Source organism: Budorcas taxicolor, chromosome 1, assembly GCF_023091745.1.
Source record: "Budorcas taxicolor isolate Tak-1 chromosome 1, Takin1.1, whole genome shotgun sequence".
NCBI lineage: Eukaryota > Metazoa > Chordata > Mammalia > Artiodactyla > Bovidae > Budorcas > Budorcas taxicolor.
Genome location: NC_068910.1, coordinates 189,966,338 through 189,986,806, shown reverse-complemented (window position 1 = coordinate 189,986,806; position 20,469 = coordinate 189,966,338). Strand labels below are relative to the sequence as shown.

General features: G+C 36.7%; 1 protein-coding gene across 1 annotated transcript in view; it reads left to right on the top strand.

Annotated features, from left to right (window-relative positions):
- U2SURP (U2 snRNP associated SURP domain containing) overlaps positions 1 to 20,006 on the top strand; it is a 96,857-nt gene extending 76,851 nt beyond the window's left edge. Inside the window, exons 24-31 of the mRNA XM_052645554.1 lie at positions 2,781 to 2,937; positions 4,760 to 4,855; positions 5,548 to 5,614; positions 9,320 to 9,479; positions 14,190 to 14,300; positions 16,824 to 16,942; positions 18,181 to 18,357; positions 19,518 to 20,006. Of these exons, the coding sequence (XP_052501514.1) occupies positions 2,781 to 2,937; positions 4,760 to 4,855; positions 5,548 to 5,614; positions 9,320 to 9,479; positions 14,190 to 14,300; positions 16,824 to 16,942; positions 18,181 to 18,357; positions 19,518 to 19,656 (1,026 nt within the window). The 3' untranslated portion in view covers positions 19,657 to 20,006. The remainder of the gene's footprint in view (positions 1 to 2,780; positions 2,938 to 4,759; positions 4,856 to 5,547; positions 5,615 to 9,319; positions 9,480 to 14,189; positions 14,301 to 16,823; positions 16,943 to 18,180; positions 18,358 to 19,517) is intronic.
- The last annotated feature ends 463 nt before the right edge of the window (positions 20,007 to 20,469 follow it).

Genomic DNA, 20,469 nt, shown 5'->3' with positions numbered 1-20,469 from the left:
GACATGAAAACATTTATTGTATATTAGTAGAAGAAAGAAAAAAAAGCAAGTAATAAAGCGAAATATGCAGCACAATTGCATTTTGTTAAACTGAAGATACCTATGTAAGTAAATATGTACCTGAAAAGATGTGTACCATAGTGGTAGCAGATTCTGTTCATCACCCTTCTGGTTTGTTTTTTTTTAAGCCTCCTCAATAGTTCTTGAATCCTTCGTCTTCATTTTCACCATCCTAATCCATCTATCATGTTTTTGCTTTCATTTCTACAAGATACTCCTGATTTGCTTCCCTACTTGAACCACATGGTCCTTGTTTCAGTTTCTTAAATATCAATGTTTTCTCCTACCGAAGACCTTTATACATGTTCTTTCCTCTTTTTAGAACATCTCTTGTCTCAGCCCCTTTAGATCTCAGTTTGAGCATAAGTTCATTGAGCTTTCTCTGACCTCTTTAGGTAGAACCTACGTACTATACATTCTAATAATACAGTGCACCTCTTTGTTGTATAAGTCATCCTACACTGTTGTGATTATCTGATTGCCTGGCTCCTTCTCCACTCCCCTGCCCCCTCCGCCCCTCAAGTTCTGCTGAGCTCTATGACAGGAGGGACTAAGGGACCAAAGCTCATTTTCACTCATCATTGTATTCTTAGTGCCTCATATGATACCTGGCATCATTAAGTATTGGTAAATATTTGGTAAATATTGTACAGATGACTACTTCTTTGTCAGACTGGATGATAAGAATATATTATTCTTATATCTGCATTTTGTACCTGTGAATGTGAATCTCCAGCTGTTTGGTTTATGTTGTTGTTGTTTAGTTGCTTTGCTAAGTCCTATCCAGCTGTTTTTTCGACCCCATGGACTGTAGCCCATCAGGCTCCTCTGTCCATGGGATTTCCCAGGCAAGAATACTAGAGAGCCTTGCCATTTCCTCCTCTAGGGAATGTTCCTGACCTAGAGATCAAATCTACATTGCCTGCATTAGCAGGCGGATTCTTTACCTTTGAGCCACCAGGGAAGCCCACTTGGTTTATACAGGATTGCAGTTAATGTTTCAGTGATAAGACTTTAGCATGCAGAAGAACATATTACAATCAGTTCAGTTCAGTCGCTCAGTTGTGTCCGACTCTTTGCGACCCCATGCATTGGAGCACGCCAGGCCTCCCTGTCCATCACCAGTTCCCGGAGTTCACTCAAACTCATGTCCATCGAGTCAGTGATGCCATGCAGCCATCTCATCCTCTGTCGTCCCCTTCTCCTGCCCCCAATCCCTCCCAGCATCAGAGTCTTTTCCAGTGAGTCAACTCTTCGCATGAGGTGGCCAAAGTATTGGAGTTTCGGCTTTAGCATCAGTCCTTCCAAAGAACACCCAGGACTGATCTCCTTTAGAATGGACTGGTTGGATTTCCTTGCAGTCCAAGGGACTCTCAAGAGTCTTCTCCAACACCACAGTTCAAAAGCATCAATTCTTTAGCGCTCAGCCTTCTTCACAGTCCAACTCTCACATCCATACATGACTACTGAAAAAACCATAGTCTTGACTAGACGGACTTTTGTTGGCAAAGTAATGTCTTTGCTTTTGAATATGCTCTTTAGGTTGGTCATAACTTTCCTTCCAAAGAGTAAGCATCTTTTAATTTCATGGCTGCAGTCACCATCTGCAGTGATTTTGGAGCCCAAAAAAATAAAGTCTGACACTGTTTCCACTGTTTCCCCATTTATTTGCCATGAAGTGATGGGACCAGATGCCATGATCTTTGTTTTCTGAATGTTGAGCTTTAAGCCAACTTTTTCACTCTCCTCTTTCACTTTCATCAAGAGGCTTTTTAGTTCTTCTTCACTTTTTGCCATAAGGGTGGTGTCATCTGCATATCTGAGGTTATTGATATTTCTCCCGGCAGTCTTGATTCCAGCTTGTGCTTCTTCCAGCCCAGCGTTTCTCATGGTGTACTCTGCATAGAAGTTAAATAAGTAGGGTGACAGTATACAGCCTTGACATACTCCTTTTCCTATTTGGAACCAGTCTGTTGTTCCATGTATAGTTCTAACTGTTGCTTCCTGACCTGCATACTGGTTTCTCAAGAGTAAGGTCAGGCGGTCTGGTATTCCCACATCTTTCAGAATTTTCCACAGTTTATTGTGATCCACACAGTCAAAGGCTTTGGCATAGTCAATAAAGCAGAAATAAATGTTTTTCTGGAACTCTTGCTTTTTCCACGATCCAGCGGATGTTGGCAACTTGATCTCTGGTTCCTCTGCCTTTTCTAAAACCAGCTTGAACATCTGGAAGTTCATGGTTCACGTATTGCTGAAGCCTGGCTTGGAGAATTTTGAGCATTACTTTACTAGCATGTGAGATGAGTGCCATTGTGTGGTAGTTTGAACATTCTTTGGCATTGCCTTTCTTTGGGATTGGAATGAAAAGTGATCTTTTCCAGTCCTGTTGCCACTGCTGAGTTTTCCAAATTTGCTGGCATATTGAGTGCAGCACTTTCACAGCATCATCTCTCAGGATTTGAAATAGCTCAACTGGAATTCCATCACCTCCACTAGCTTTCTTCGTAGTGATGCTTTCTAAGGCCCACTTGACTTCACATTCCAGGATGTCTGGCTCTAGGTGAGTGATCACACCATCATGATTATCTGGGTCGTGAAGCTCTTCTTTATACAGTTCTGTGTATTCTTGCCGCCTCTTCTTAATATCTTCTGTTTCTGTTAGGTTCATACCATTTCTGTCCTTTATCGAGCCCATACAATAGTATGTGTTTTTATAGGATGTACCAGATGACCTTGATGGTGCCCCCATTGAGGAAGAGCTGGATGGTGCCCCTCTAGAAGATGTGGATGGAATTCCTATTGATGCTACTCCTATTGATGACCTTGATGGAGTCCCTATAAAGAGCCTTGATGATGATCTTGATGGAGTGCCTTGTAAGTTCAGACTTCAAACTAATTAAATCTAGCTAATAAGTTTGTTTCCAAATCTCTTCATTTCTGCACATGCTGATGTTTAAGAAGGTTATAATTTCTGAGTAAGGTGTCGGTTATTAACTTTTTTCTTTCTTTTATTTTTGACTTATCAGAATTCACATACCCAGCAATACATTTAAGTATGCCAAGAAAAGCGTATTCTTTTTGGTCGTATTTGAGGTTTTTTTTTTGGTGAGATAGTCAGCCTCTTAAAATACTAGCAAATTTTTCCTGTCTTAATTGTCAGGAAACTAGAGGCAAAACCTTATGTTCAGTTGTATGCATAATTCCAAGTACTTTGTTTTATCAGTTCTGTTTTTTTAAAATATAAATTTATTTATTTTAATTGGAGGCTAATTACTTTACAATATTGTATTGTTTTGTCATACATTGACATGAGTCTGCCACGGGTGTACATGTGTTCCCCATCCTGAAACCCCCCTCCCACCTTCCTCCCTATCCCCTCCCTCTGGGTCATCCCAGTGCACCAGCCCCGAGCACCCTGTATCATGCATTGAACCTGGACTGGCGATTCATTTCATATATGATAATATACATGTTTCAGTGCCATTCTCCCAAATCATCCCATCCTCGCCCTCTCCCACAGAATCCAAAAGACTGTTCTATACATCTGTGTCTCTCTTGCTGTCTCTCATACAGAGTTATCGTTAACCATCTTTTTAAATTCCTTATATATGCATTATTATACTGTATTGATGTTTTTCTTTCTGGCTTACTTCACTCGTATAATAGGCTCCAGCTTCATCCACCTCATTATAACTGATTCAAATGTATTCTTTTTAATGGCTGAGTAATACTCCATTGTGTATATGTACCACAGCTTTCTTATCCATTCGTCTGCTGATGGACGTCTAGGTTGCTTCCATGTCCTGGCTATTATAAACAGTGCTGTGATGAACATTAGGGTACACGTGTCTCTTTCAGTTCTGGTTTCCTCAGTGTGTATGCCCAGCAGTGGGATTGCTGGGTCATATGGCAGTTCTATTTCCAGTTTTTTAAGGAATCTGCACACTGTTCTCCATAGTGGCTATGGTATGGTATGGTATGGTATGGTGAAGTTGCTCAGTCGTGTCCGACTCTTTGCAACCCCGTGGACTGTAACCTACTAGGCTTCTCCGTCCATGGGATTCTCCAGGCAAGAATACTGGAGTGGATTGCCATTTTCTTCTCCAGGGCATCTTCCCCAACCCGGGGATCGAACGCAGGTCTCCCACATTGGAGGCAGACGCTTTAACCTCTGAGCCACCTATATTAGTTTCCATTCCCACCAATAGTGTAAGAGGGTTCCCTTTTCTCCAATTCTGTTTTTATTATTAGTTTTCCTAATTTATACTTTGTTTTCCTAGCTGCCTGAAATCATTTATTGAATTACGTACACCTAATGTACCTCTTCAGTACATTTGAATTGTATGTTAAAATACTGAATAATATTAATTTTATACTTAAAAAAATAATTAGATAAAGGTACTGAAGGGTTTTTTTTTTACTTCTTCAACTTCTCCATTTGCTTGAAGTAACCATCTGTATGTTCTGGGTGTGTGTTTTGTATATACACATATGTATTATTTTTTCTTACATTGATATTTAAAAATTAGCCTTCAGATGCAGAGAGTTGGATTAGTCATAATCGTTATTCTTGACACTAGCATTATTAGTCTGTGTGTGACCTTATTTAGTTTTGCTTTTTAATAATACAGCGAATACTCATGAGCTCTTTAAGTCATCCTCTAGTAAAAGTTAATGGCTCATTTTTCTTCCTTAGTGGATGCAACTGAAGATTCAAAGAAGAATGAGCCTATATTTAAAGTTGCCCCGTCAAAATGGGAAGCTGTAGATGAATCTGAATTGGAAGCACAGGGTAAGTTAAAGTACAGTAAATGCAAATCATTAGAAAATTGAGTACTTAAAATTTTACTGAACGTTGGTGTGTGTGTGTGTAGGTGTAGTTTTCCTTTTGTGTTTTATAACATGTTTCAGCCTTAAGACCCAGTACTACCATAGTTTATATTTCTAGTGGCTGTTTTCAGTGTAGTTGCTATTACAGTTTTCTTAGATGCTTCAGTTTGGATGCTTGGAGTAACCGGAAATCACTGAAAACCTTTCAGGTTGAGCCAATCAGTAGAAAATGTAGGTGGGATGCCTATTTGGAAATTTAGAGGTCAGTTTCAGAAAATCGAAATCACTGTGTCTCCTATAGTGCTTGATTTATCAGATGCAGTGTAGACCTGCCTTTCATACTTGCCTGGACATGTATCCTAGTGTAACTGTTAATTTAGTATTTTGTAGGTTCTGATGAAACAGATGTTAGCATCTAACACAGAAACAAGGAGGACAGCGTTACTTGTTGCTTCCTGAATTTGAATAAAATTATAGTGTAGGTGTGAGGAAAGAAATAGATTTAGTACATGGAAATGGCTATTCAAAGAAAAGATAAATGTAGATAACTTCTGTAATATAAGCTCTCAGTTCTAAAGTTAGGCTTCTACTGTGCTGCTGCAAAAATGCTAAGTTACCTTACGGAATTACATCCTGTTTTTCCCTTCTATTCAGCTGTAACAACTTCTAAATGGGAGTTATTTGACCAGCATGAAGAATCAGAAGAAGAAGAAAATCAAAAGTAAGAATCTAGGTTTAGAATATATTCCGTTTCTTATTGCATATACACTCTCTTTTTCATTAAGAGGTGTACTTGAGTAATAGGGAAGAGGAAAACTTAACTCTTAAAAAGCTTGTTTTAAGAGGATCATTTTTAGTTCTTCATTGTTTTTCTAATGAGGAAAGAGCTTTTGCTTTCTGGTTTTGATGCATCTGGTTTCAGTTTGCTTTTGAGTTTATTTTTCTGTGCTAGGTTATACATTCTCACGTAGTTACTAAATGGTCAGCTGCATTTGTTTTAAATCTTTATTCTTTCAGCTCCACAAAATGGTGATTTTTAAAATGTGAATGGGAAGGTTATGCTCTTTTGGAATTGCTAAGAAAAATAATGCATTCTGACCATTCTTTTTGTTATTTAAATGTACATACTTCAGAAGAACAAAGACAAAAGAAAAAAAAACCACTTACCTTCCACATATAGAAAATTTATTATAATTTTCAGTTTTGCTGGTTAGCACTGAATGCAATAGGAATTCCTGCTCCCAAATTCTGCAAGTTTATGTTGGTAGTTTTTTGTAACACTGGGCACCTTTTAAAATCAGTGCAAAGGAAGTTAATTATTTTTTTAATAGGGAAAGAGAAGGCATCAAGAACACAAAGCAGAGGTTTCTGGGGTTTTGTTTGTTTGTTTTCAAATGGAAGAGTAAACAGAAGGAAAAGTCCCTTTGTGTCCCAGCACAATTTGAGCATTTGTATGGATCTAATAAATGGGTATTATTAGCATTTAAATTTAAGGAAATATGATTGATAAGCATTTGTGGAAACACAGTTTGATATGATGAAGAAAAGTTGTCTACAGTGATGTCTTTCCAGAAACAGTGTGATCAGAACATGTCAGCAATCATTATGACAACATATTTGTAAAATGTAGATGTTGTTGGCTGTCAGAAATACCTGACTGAGGCTGTTTAGAAGTAGAGAAATTGAAAACAGTACAACTTGTTTTCATCTTTACGTCTGCAATCCCATCATTAGTTAACATCTCTCACTGTGGTAGGATCACTGCTTTTTAAAATGAATACCTGTTCTTATAAAATAATTAAGGGAAATAAAGGGTAGAAAAGCCTTTGCAGAACTCAAGTATTGTTCAAGTGGTATTGTTTCTAAGCATACTAATTGTTTGCAGTAAGTTTGTTATTTATATTAATGTTTGAAATGCGTATGCATTTGTGTTGATGGTAATCATTCATACAGGGAAGCATGGATCACTATGAGTACAATATATATTTTTTACTTTTCCTAGGAGTTCCAAATAAGTCATAATAACAAAAATAACTTTATGAAAGTGCAAAATAGGGAAAAAACACTTAAATTCTGTTTTGTTTCTTGAAATTTTCTTGAGCCTCACTACTGCTCTCTAGTGGCTGGGTCCAAAAATACCTTTTTACCAAGAAGCTGCTCTGTGACACAAGTAATTATTGTATTTGTGGCAGAAGACTGGTTTAAATATATGTATGTATATATCACTAGTATTTTGCAGAAAAGTTCGAAATAGTAATTTAATTTCATTTGTAATGAATTCTTAATGGGTTTAGAGTCTTGAATTTCCATTTCTTTAAAAATAAAAGAACAAGTTGGGCCTAAGTTCTGAACCTAGAACTGGTAACTAAGAGCTAAAGTCAAAGCCATTTAGAACAGATTGCTCAAGCCTTAGAAAATTTAAATGATAACTGTAAAGTATGTATATTTTTAAAATCATCATCTGTAGTGTAGTTCATTTTAAAAGTCTTAAGTAATATGATTAGTATTTAGTTTCTAGTTTCCTAGATTCTTCCTCTGTGTAAAAATATGCATAACTTTAAAGCATAAATTATATAATGTTTTATATCCTATTCTGTGACCCACTTTTTTTTTTTAATTGAACTATCATGGATGTTGTTATTTCATGTCAGTCCCTATGTTTATCTGCTCTGCATTCATCTTGGTTGAAAGCAGGTATTCAGATAAGTGTGCAAGGAAGTTTATCAAGGAATATTTAGAATTACAAAAAAATTTTTTTTTGAATTTGTCAATAACAGACAATTGGTTAAGCACTTTTCACTTCATACGTCACACAATTTCATTAACTGTTTTGCATCTTTATTGACTGGATCTTTCCAGAATAATCCTTCAGTAAACATCTGTTTTTACATACACACACACACACAGTTTAACCACTTAAAAGCATGTGAGGCACTTGTAGAACTATTTTGTACCATTAGACAAGAAATTCTTGTGTTCTAAAAAATTAGCTAAGAACTGTGTTTAGAAAGTTTCTGACAAATTAAGAAGAAATATGTAAATTTTAGTTCAGAAAAGAGGTTTTTTTTTTTTTAATCTTGGATTTTGACTTTTTTCTGTTTTTCTTCATCGTGTAAGTATTGTATTGAGTTATACCTATATGCTACTAATGATTTGTGGGGCTCTGAGAGTATAAAGTTTGAAAAGTATTTTATTAGTATTCTGCAGATTGGAAATTAAAAGGCAAACAGTATATTTTCTCTTTATTGTTATCTACTTTGCTTAACATTTTCTCAGTGCGTTATCTTATTATCAGGTTCTAAAATAATTAAAATTTTATGTGGAATGAATATGGTTATAATTGTTTTTATATTATTACAAATAGTTGTAAAGATATACTAAAAGACTCCTTACTCATGGTAGAGTGTTAGTATCCAAATACCAACATATAAGGGCTTATTGGGTTCAAATACTAAAGAGAAAATAACATATTTTCTAGGGTATGCTGGTAATCACGTTCATATCACCATATTTTTTTATCAGGAATTTTGTTTCAGTATACATAAACATTTCTGAATTAGTTTGTACATAGAATACTTGTTTTGCTCAAATTTAAAATTTAACACTCACAAAGCCCAGTCTTGGAGCATACAACTTTTTCCTTTTTTTAAAAGTCATTTCATTCTTTGTATTTGAAGAACATTGAAGAACACTTGTTAATCCTATTCTGGCCATGATGAGCAGCTTGTCATAGTTGCTTGTCTGTTTCTACTAGATTGCTTCTGGAAGAATAGGAGAATTTTTCTTCCTTGTATCCTTAGCTATAGTAGTTAGTTTTTCATTTTCTTTTTATTTGACATACCAATCCAACTTGCATAGTCAACTATGACATGAAGTAATATGTGCTAATATTTAAAATTAATATATTGTTTTATTCTTAGGGTTATATGTTAATTTATTAATAGATAAGGCCTTTGCTGCTGTGTTGATTGTTTCATAGAAACTGACTCAAACTCTTGTATTTTCTAGTTTATAGACTCTGCTGAAGGAAGGGTAAACATTTGGCTTTTTAAACGTTAACTGTCATAAAATTACTGAACTACAAAGAGAACAGAAATCATTGATTGATTATTCATTTCATTTAACTGCTGCACCGAAGGTTTCTGGCAGAAAAACGCATAAAAATAACGTTAACATATCGGAATTTTTAGGAGTGTGATCATGTTGAAGCACAAATTTTTTCTGTGGAGGAAACATATAAGAGTTTTATAAAATTGTCTGTTATGTTGTAAAGAATGTTTTAATGATGAATTGTCCTCTTATGTTTTGTTAACATTACTTTAGCTCTAAGGCAATGAAAAACCAAAAAGGCCAAGACTCTAAAATGTAACTTTTATTTTCCTTTTTGCCTTGACATATATACAATGTATTCTGTTTACTTCCAAAGTCAAGAAGAAGAAAGTGAAGATGAAGAAGATACTCAGAGTTCCAAATCTGAAGAACATCATTTGTACTCTAATCCAATCAAAGAGGAAATGACTGAGTCCAAGTTCTCTAAGTACTCTGAAATGAGTGAGGAGAAACGAGCTAAACTCCGTGAAATCGAGGTTAGTATTGCATTGAAGTTTAAACTACACTGTACCTTCTTCCACCTTCTCCACCAGACTCTGCTTTTCTTAGCATCACACTTGGGTCCATACTGTTTGTTCCTTCTCTGTCTGGAACCTTCATACCTGCTATCTTCCTTCAGGCCTCTTAGTTCAAGTGCCTCTTCTGTCTTGGTACCCTTTTCTTAACCTTCTGGATTTGCTTACTTATCCATATTAATCTGTGATGCTTTTACATGTATTATGTTGTGTATATTTATGGGTTTTTTTTCCTTGCTTGCTTGTGTAATGTCTGTATTCCCCTCTAGGCTGTGATTTCTGTGAGGATAAGGGACCCTTCACATGTCTGTTGTCTGTTCATGATCATATCTTCAGTGCCTGGCACATAGGAGACCATCTGCAGATATTGATGTAATAGATTATATCTCACCTTAAGAGAGCCATCATATTTTGAGCATACATAGTGTGGAATAAAAGTGAAAAGTTTTCTGGCACATTCAAGTTATGTATATGTCACTCAAAATTTCTAAGTGTCTGCCCAAGTGATGGGGAGAGAGTAGACATTGGGGCTTAACCATAAGAAGGAAGAGTCCACACTCAAGACTTCTCTGTCTCCATGCCCTTCCATTTTATAATGTCTTTTAAAAAATTTCCAAAGGTATTCAGACATGTCAGTGAGGGGAGGGTTTTGTAATGGGAGCCTTTCTTATTTCTTGCCCCCAGATGATGAAACATTCCCAGTAAATGTTAGCAGTAGTGTAGCAGTCAGTCCTTAATCGCAGAAGTGTAGATGAGAGTGAATTGTAATACTCTGTCCATTCATTTAACAGTATTTTATATGCTTACTGTGTGTCTGTGCTTTTCCTTTATTAACTTATAATACCTTCCATGTTGTTGTTTTATTTTTATTTATGTATGTATTTTTCGTTGCGCTGGGTCTTAGTAGCTGCATGGACTTTGTCCAGTGGTGGTGCACGGGCTTCTCCTTGCCGTTGCTGCTTTTTGAGAAGAAGCACAGGCTGTTGATGTGCAGGCTTCAGTAGTTGCAGCACATGCGTTCAGAGCACAGGCTCAATATTGTGGTGTACAGGCTTAGTTGCTCCTGCACTGAACCTGTGTCTGCTGCGTTGGTGGGTGGATTCTTCACCACTGAGCCACTAGGAAAGACCATACCTTACCATATTAATTACCAGTTTTCATTTCTCCGCCACCTGCTGTTGGGGCTGGTACAAGTTCTTGCCTACCTCTTTCTCAGATATCTATTACCAAGCCAAAAACAGAAAGCATTTTGTTTCAACCTTACACAGAATCAGTGTGATGTCAGTTACAAGTAGAGAGGATTTTCAGAATTAGTAAGTTGATTTATTTTTCCTGAGATATATTCATATACATTCTTTATAAAATTTTCAGGAAAATAAGATGTTGTGTTATCTCAGTGAATGCACTCACCTGTTGACCTTTTTCAAGCTGCTCATGACCCTTCTGAACTCTCAGCACTCCTCCCAGTTTTACTGAACTCTGCCTCACTGACCTGATAGAAGTACTGGAGTAGAAACAAAGACTGAGTTCAGTTAAAAAAATGTATTTTCTTGATAATTGAGCTGTCTTCTTAGACATACCGAAATAGACTATTTCTCAGTGTTCTGTTTTCCTCTTGACTTGAAAGAAAGCCATGTGATTTAACTTTTTGGTTAATTTGGATGGTTCTACACTGTATATGTGTGTATATGTGCTGTACATGCATGTACATAAACACACCTTACATATGTGTATATATATATATATATTTTTCTCTCCCCCTATTTTATATGCTCTTTGATAATCTGGCTTCTCTTTGCTAGATACTCAGTGATTGTCTTTCTTGCACTCACAGTGGCAACCCTCTCACAATTTACTTAACTCTTTTGGGATTTGGATGGTGAGCCAAAAATCTAATTTTAAAATGTAGATCTTGGCTTTGTTTTAAAATTATTTGTTCTTTTCCCTTATTTACTCTGAGATTTAGTCATGTGGAGTAAGGGTCCACAACTGGAGGCCAGTCTGAGCTAGAACTCCGGGCTCATGAGCTTTATTCATGTACTGTCCCTTCTCTGCCCCTAAATTCGAATGTCAGTTTCTGAATTTAGAGTTCAGTGAATACCTTTTTATTGGTGATCCCTTAAATGAAGAATAAAATTCTAATTAGTTTTATTATATACTACAATATATATGGTATGTGTATTATAAGAAAGTGAAAAAGTGGAAGTGTTAGTTGCTCAGGCGTGTCCAACTCTTTGCCACCCTATGGACTGTATCCCGCCAGGCTCCTCTGTCCATGGAATTCTCCAGGCAGGAGTACTGGAGTGGGTAGCCTCCAGGGGATCTTCCCTACCCAAGGATTGAACACACATCTCCTCCTTGGCAGGCAGACTCTTTACCATCTTAGCAGTTTTTCTGTTTAAAAGCTCTTCTCGTCCCCAAATGTATTGTAACAAAGATGTCTATAGCTGAACCTTTTTTTATCATGGAATTAATAAAAACCAAAGATTTATGTTATAAAATATTGACATTTTCTGCAGAGCACTTAGAAAATATGCAGTCATGTGATCTTACAGTGTTTACTGGAAGCAAGTTTGTAATCTTTCAGATTCTGCTTAGAACAGTGCCTGGGCTGGAGTTACTTTTCTTATCTGCTATTGTTTCCATTTCTACCAGTGAGGGTTGGAGAGGAACACTAGGTGGGGAGCCAGGCGAAGGGTCTTTGTTGCTGAAGTAGAAAGATCCCTTTTCTGCCCTGACCCCCGAGGAAGGAGTGAATAGTTGAAGGGAAAGGTGATATACTTGAGATGGCCAACAAACCATTGCACGGGCTCTTCTGAGTTGGGACCCTTTGTGGCTTGTGGACCCTCCAGGCACCCTGGACTTAGGCTTGTGCCTGAGTTAGGCCACGTCAGCAGGAACTGTAACTAGGGATTGTATAGTGACTTTTCAAAAGGCACTCTCGGGATGCCTTTCACATGAGTAACATTTAGGTTGTTTGACTCTTGCTTGTTTAACTTTTAAACTGATTTGCCACGAATACATTCTCTGGAACAGCCGTTTTAGTCATGGGAGGCTTCACACAGTGATGAACTCGAAAACTTGCGTTTCCCAAGCCCCCACCCTCTTTTACCTTACATCTTACTATCTTTTTAAATGTAGTTGTTAACACACACACACAATGCAAGTATTTTTTAATAGTTTTAAGGAAAGAGAAGAGAACCTCAAAGCTCTGATTATAAATGATCCTGATAATAGAAGTAGAATTAGGTAGAAAAGGGGCAAAAATCAGGAAACTTAATGTTCATGAAGTAAAACATGGTGAAAATACCACTTTGAGTGGAAGTTATGGCTTGTTTCCAGTCTACTGGAAAGCCTCATTGGTAGTGAAGGAAAAAACTAAAACAAGTGAGGTCCTGTTTTTTTAAATACAAGTAAAATAGTAGCATTTAGTCCCTTTAAAGGGCATAACAGTGTGAAATAGGTAAAGAAGTTTGCATCTGTAATAATTGTGTCGGATAAGTGTGTTCCCTTTGACCGCCTGAAGTGAAACAAGGTTTTACAGGTTTGGGACTGTAGTCCTGTGGTACCATCCAGGATCATCTAAGTCCTCATGCTATTCACTGTATATTTGACTTCCCTTAGTTCACTCACAGTCACAATGCACACACACACACACATATGTAAAATCAGCTAGCAATCTCTTGATAAACTGGAGGTGGTCTATATTCCTTTGCAGATAATGCTGTAGTGAATACTTTTGTACAAAAAACTTCGTTCATATATGAATAAATTACAGGAAATGGGAATTTTTCTGTTTTCTTTTAAATCACTGTGTACTTAGTGTCTTTAAAAGTATGTTTTGAGTATGGTTTAACCTTTTCTGGATGTCTTGATGCCGAGTGATTAGGCTCTCCTGTAAACAGAGTGAAACTTCACTTCAAGCTACAGCTTTATGAGCTATAACCAGGATGCTGCTCTCTTTGATTGTTTTAATAGTTGTTTATCCCCTGTGTTCTGGTGACTGTCTTATCTTGCTGGAAGTTATGCTTACCTTTAACAACATTACCTTTCTAATTTGGGGTCAGTTCAGTCACTCAGTCATGTCTGACTCTTTGTGACACCATGAATCCCATCCCTGTCCATCACCAACTCCCAAAGTTTACCCAGACTCATGTCCATCGAGTCGGTGATGCCATCCAGCTATCTTATCCTCTGTCATCCCCTTCTCCTGCCCCCAATCCCTCCCAGCATCAGGGTCTTTTCCAGTGAGTCAACTCTTCACATGAGGTGGCCAAAGTATTGGAGTAACTTGGGGTACCAGATACCAAATTCATTCTCATTATATCAGAGAATAGGTACGTTCTCAAGGGCATGAAGCACAGGTCTTGGTTTTCAAGTCGTCTTGTGTGGCTATGCAGAGAGCACATGGGCACATGCCTGATCACTTGAATTCTGCATAGTTTGGCTTGTCTCACAAGTGGCCTTCAGATTAGGGAGTTATATACACTGATGTTATGTTTTGACTGAATCGTAATCAGTTACTGTATGATTTTATGTTTTATGTTGCTATTTTTGTTTCTCCTTCTTATACACATTTCAAAGAAGAAAATATTTTTTTAAAGGAGCAAAGCGCTGCTTGAGAAGCTATAATGATAAAAAGATTTATTTTAAAAATGTCTTATTTCACAGCTCAAAGTTATGAAGTTTCAAGATGAATTGGAATCTGGAAAAAGACCTAAAAAAGCAGGCCAGAGCTTTCAGGAACAAGTAGAACACTACAGAGATAAACTTCTTCAGCGAGTAAGGAATAAGTATACGCAATTATGCATTTTTCAGTTATGTTTGATTGCCTGTAATATTGATATATTGGTGTATTTAAGGAAGAGAATTTTCAAATTATATCCTTTATATAAATGCTGAAGACTGGTAAATAATTAGGAACATCTGGAATTTGATGTTTTATAGTTAGTTCAGCTTGGAAAACAGTTTCAGAACAACACCATGTTCTTTTATTCTGGATCCTTGTAGAGCATAACATCCTGTTAAGGACACACTTTCAGAACTGGAGGGTCCTATAGAAAGAGTTACATTTGTGACCAGCAACCCTTAGTAGTGGCACGGAGACAGAGATGGAGTTAGGACTACTTTTCCATTGTGTCCAAGGAGGAACAGCAAGAGGGAGAATACCTCATCTGTGAATTCTATGCTTTTGAGGGACTTTGTATTCTTGTACATCAAAAGATGTGTAGGGATATACAGGGAATTTTAACACAAGAAGCCCACAGGATAGTTGTTGAAAGAACCTAGGAATTTTATTGATTGGTACTGTTATTAATTTTTACCTACATCTTGACTGTTATTACAAAAAAAGATGATTGAGAGAAATAGCAACAACTAGAAGGAAACTTAGAGTCATCCGAAGCTACTCACGTTGATGGGAGCAGTGGTGTGGTGAAGCAGCTGTGGTGCTGCTCAGCATGGGGACTCCTGGTGCTACTCTGCGGTGCATGCCCGGGCACATCACTGAAACCTGCTTTTACTCAGTGAAACTGGGTTAATGGTCCAGTTTTTGCAGGATTGTGAATTAGATAATTGTGTATGTGTGTGTTAAGTTGCTTCAGCTGTGTCTGACTCTGTGATACCATGGAGTGTAGCCCACCAGGCTCCTCTGTCCATGGGGATTATCCAGGCAAAAATACTGGAGTGGGTTGCCATGCCTTCCTCAGGGGCATCTTCTTGACCCAGAGTTTGAACCTGCATCTTTTGTGTCTCCTGCATTGGCAGGCAGATTTTTTACCACTAGCACCACACACGCAAAGAATTAAATAATTGTTAACATTAATTTTTATTATTAAAGTGTTTAAAATATCATAAGTGAACTGTAGTCTGATTCCTGTGAAGTATCAATCAGGAAAATGTAACTGCAGATCACCAGAGGAAGTTGGTCTCTTCAACATCACTTTGTAAATTTGTATTTGGAGAAAAGATACATGAGATGAAAAAAAAAGATTCTCTGAACCCTGTTGAGTCCCTCTGGGGATGGTGGCAAGTGTTTGATTTGCACGGGAGACTGTACCTCGAGGTGCCCACTGGCCCTGAGGTAGTAACATGTTTATTACCATTTTAGTCTCCTTGCACCCCATGGTTATAATTGGAAGAAAGAACGTGTGTTTTTGAAGGCATAGGCCAGGGGTCAGCAGACTATGACCATCACTTCATTTTTGTTAATAAACTTATTAGAACACAGCCATGCCCCTTCAGTTATTATCTATGTATTATCTGTAGTAGCTTTTGGACTACGGTTATAAAGTTGACAGACTGTAGCCCACAAAGCAGAAAATATTTACTACCTGGCCCTTTACAGAAAACATTTGCCAGCATCTGGTATGGGCTTTTTTATCAGATACCGGTTACCTTTCTTGATGCATACAAATCATAGAGAAATTTAATTGTTTTGTTTTTTAATTCTTGTTTTTGAAGAGCTCAGTTGGCTTTGTGGGTTCATTGTCAGTAGCCACGCCCTTAATTATCAATAGCAGTCATAATTTCAAGTGAGAAGTGGCAGTTGTAGCAGTTGGGGATAAGCAAATAAGTAATTTTTCTGATTTATGTAATTATATAGTCATCTAATCAATTTGTACTTTTATATTAGGATTTATAATTTGTACTTTTATAAATTTCCAATATGATTGATACTTGTTTCCCACTATTAATACTAAGACTTTGTGCTAGACATTTATTGTGAATAAGTATTTCTCCTTTTTAGTATGTTAATAAGTGCTTTCCTTTGATTAAATTAGTTTGCTGTACAATTAGAATCACTATTGACAGTTTTATAGTAGTGTGAGATGGAAAGGTCATCATATTGTTTTTCCAGTTTGTTTATTTTAAGTGAAGGGACAGCACTCTTTAAGAGCCCTGACTCTAGAGCTTTGGCTCAGATCCTGACTTCATTCCTCTATGACCTTAGGCATGGCACTGAGCCTTTGTAAGGCTCATTTTTCATGTTTTGAATGAGGATAATACTATTCAGAGGCATGTTTTGAAGAATTACATGCAGTGGTATATGGAAAGTTGTTCATTAATTGCTTGGCCTATGGTAGGCATTCAGAAAATACTTAGCCACTGTTGCTGGTCTCATTATTATCGTTCAGTATAAGTAGAGAAGTAGAAGAAATGATTGGCTTTCTGGAAAAGTAGGTATACCTTCAGTAGTAATTTTATAAATAGTTAACTAGAAGGGAAAATATTACTACATAAATGAGATTAACCAGATTGGTGTTTTTTAATGACTAAATATTTCTTTGAAAAAAAAAAAAACAGGAGAAAGAGAAGGAATTAGAAAGAGAGCGAGAAAGAGATAAGAAGGATAAAGAAAAACTGGAATCTCGATCCAAAGACAAGAAGGAGAAAGATGAATGTACTCCAACAAGGAAAGAAAGGTATAACATTTCTCATTTAATGCCTATGCTGACTTTAGGATTTGGAATCATGTTTCATTTTGTAATATCTTCATCACTGGAACCAACAGATTGGAAAGGGTTTTTTTTTGTGTATGATAAACATGTTTGGGTTCTACCTGCAGAAGGCAGAATTAGCTGAGCAAAGGGGCATTTGACACTAGGCTTAGTTACCTGGGACATCATCCCTTTACATGGTTCATAAGGTACCTTAGCCTTAGTTCAGGGCAAGAATTCAGTTACAGTATTAGGTATCGAACCTAAGGCTTAAATAACTAAGCAGCTTGCTAGATCTTACCTGTTACCGCCAATATAAGCTTTTCTTCTGTGCTGAGGCTGCTACCTGTAAACTTGAGTCTCCCAGTCCTGTTTGTTAAGGGAGATTGTGTACTTAGGCTGTAGGGCTTGGTCCTCACTTTAAGTCTTCATTCTAATCAAAATCATTTCTCTTGTAGTTTTTATTTCTTACTTTTACAGTTCCTAAATCTCTGATTAGTAGAGAAGGTTACTTTAGAATTGAGATTTTTGTAATAAAAACCAAGCAAATGCAAATTAAAAAATTTTGGGTTAGTCACTCTTCATGTAGTTACAAGATAACTTGGTTATACTAATTGGTAAAGTAGTAAATCCATCACTTTTTTGTCATTTATTATTATCTTGATAAAATTTCAGAGTTATAGAAAAGTTTTAAGAATGCTATAAAGAATTCCCAGATAATCTTTCACCTTCATTCCCCCAGTGTTAAAAGTATTTCTTCTTTTGCTTTATTTTCTTCTTCTTCTTCCTTTCCCCCCTTACCCCCAATCATTTAAGAATAACTTGCTTACATGATGCCCCATTTTCATACTTAACCACAGTAAGTTTCCAGATCGAACAAAAGGAAAAAATTTTCAAGAGCAGGAAATTAACATTTAAAAAAACACTATCATCTAATCAGAGACCTTGATGGAATTTTGACTACTGTTCCAATAATCTCTCTTAAAGCAGAGAAAAATCCAATTTAGTTGAATTCAGCTTTTTGTGTCGGTCAGCCTATCTTTAAGACTTTTTTGTTCTTAGTGTAAAAGGCTTTGAATGTTGTTGGAAAATAACATTAATAAAGTTAGTGAAAATAAAGAGAGTGTAAACTGATAGGAATTAAAAGCTAATTTAGTAGAAGGAAAATGATATACCTGATCCTTTGCTCACTTATGGGATGTTTTCGGGGCTTTGTTCCATAGGAAAAGGCGACACAGTACGTCCCCTAGCCCATCTCGCAGTAGCAGTGGTAGACGAGTGAAATCCCCATCACCAAAATCGGAGCGATCAGAGCGTTCAGAAAGATCTCATAAAGAGAGCTCACGGTCCAGGTCATCTCACAAAGATTCTCCTAGAGATGTTAGCAAAAAGGCCAAAAGGTAAACGCAAGTCATTTTTTGTAATATTTCAAATGCCAGTTTCCTTGTCATTCCACCAGCTTTTGAAAATAATTTGTTTGGCAGCCATTTTTGAAAGGATTTTAGAAAACCAAACAGATATACTTTCATTTTAGATTCTTCCTTCCGATCTCCCCACCTCAGTCTCCTCATGACTAAAGCACAAGAAAGCTTCCAACATGTAAAGACCAGCCAGGAATTTTAAACATCAGTTTTCTGTGAAGTAGGAATAGCTGCTTTTCTTTCCTTTCTGTTCTTTAGTTTCTGTGGAATATTCTTTAGTTTTTGTCAAGGCTGAAAGAAAAATACATGTTCCCTCCCCACCCAGCAGTAATCTTATTAGCAAGTTCTTGGGTAGACTTGTGGACATAAATACCATAGACTATTTCTTCAGCGTTTAATTTAGTGTGTTCTGTACCTTTTTCCTCCAAGTTCCTGAAAGGTGTTCCAGAAGTGTTTTGTTTATCTAGGTGTTTTATAGAGTTTTCCTGAGAGCTGAAACTGCTTTTTATCCTAAAACGTTTTTATTGTAGCCATTTTTTAGTAAAATTTTTCTATAACAGATAACTTTTTTCTGAATGGTATTTGTGCATATATTATATATAATTCATGAAAATTATATAATTATTTGTTTTGGTAATTTTAATGCATAGCACTTACAGAGTGCTGTCTTAAAAGATTCCCTTGAAATTGCAGTGGTTGGTGCTTTTCCTCTCAAGAAGATAAGGCTGCAAAGCCACTGCGTTCAAAAGTTTTGTGAATGCTATTGGATGCCATTTTGAACTTTGGCTTATATAATCTGGGGAGCTGTTAAAATGCAGATTTCGAGAGTTTGATTCAGTAGAGCAGTGGTTGGGCTCCAGAGTCTGTTTTGGCATGCATGCTACTGATGATCACTGATGTGATGCATAGGAAGTACAAAATGTGTGTGTGTGTGTGTGTGTGTGTGTGTGTGTGTGTGTGTGTGTGTGTGCGCGCGCGCGCGCGCATACAACAGGCACAGAATAAATTGGACGTTTACAGCCTTTTTTATTTCAGTGACTTTCATTGTGCCCTGTTAAAGATCATTTTAGATAATTTAAGGATAGTTGGTTTTGATCATGTGAGTACTTTGGTTAAATTGTTTTTGTTTGTTTCTTTAGATCTCCATCTGGTTCAAGGACACCTAAAAGATCTAGGCGATCACGGTCTAGATCCCCTAAAAAATCAGGGAAGAAATCCAGATCCCAGTCCCGATCTCCACACAGGTCTCATAAAAAGTCAAAGAAAAACAAACACTGACATAAATTTTTAAGATGCTGTCACTTATTGGAAATGCGATTTTGTTTTGTGCCTGAACGGTCTGTTTTTTTAAAAAAACAAAAAACAAAAAATCTAATGAAAGAGCATTCCTGGGGTTTTTATTTGTTTGTGAATGCATGTGTAAACTCATAAGTAACTGCATCTGTAGACCTGTTGTTGTTTTATATTGTATAAATTACTTTTGTTGTGGCTGTTTCTCAAGATGAAATTTTTATTGTGCTAATGAATTTCATCAGAAATGTGTATAATGGATCTGCTGGCAGTAGTAGTATTTTGTTTAGGATGTTGTGACTTAGAAAAAATAATACAGATGTCTTCCCCCCTTTTGTAGCTTTGACAATTTGAATTAGATTTCAAATAAAATCTGAACAGAAAACTTTAATGTTGTTTTTTTGCCCTATTGATGACATCAAGTCCCTTAAAATCCTGCTAAGTGAGTTTAGCACCTCTGTTGTGTTTCTTACACCTAATGCACTTTACAAGCTTCATTGTTCAAGTAGCTGAAGTTTTGTATTTACTAAGATGACTGTCAAAATTTAGGGACCCAAGACTCATATTTGGTAGGCTTGCCAACCAATTTCTTGGGTTATGTTCCCTTGGGTAATACTAGTACCCAGTGATCAAAAGACTAGGCAGATATGCGTGGTCTTTTGTTAATGGTATGCCTGGCTAAAATCTCTTCTTTTTCCAAAGAAGCAATATGATTACAATACACTTAACCCATCTCCTGAGCAACTACTTATTTTCAGGGAAATGTTAAATTTCCATCTTTTGATTTAGTTTTCTATCATT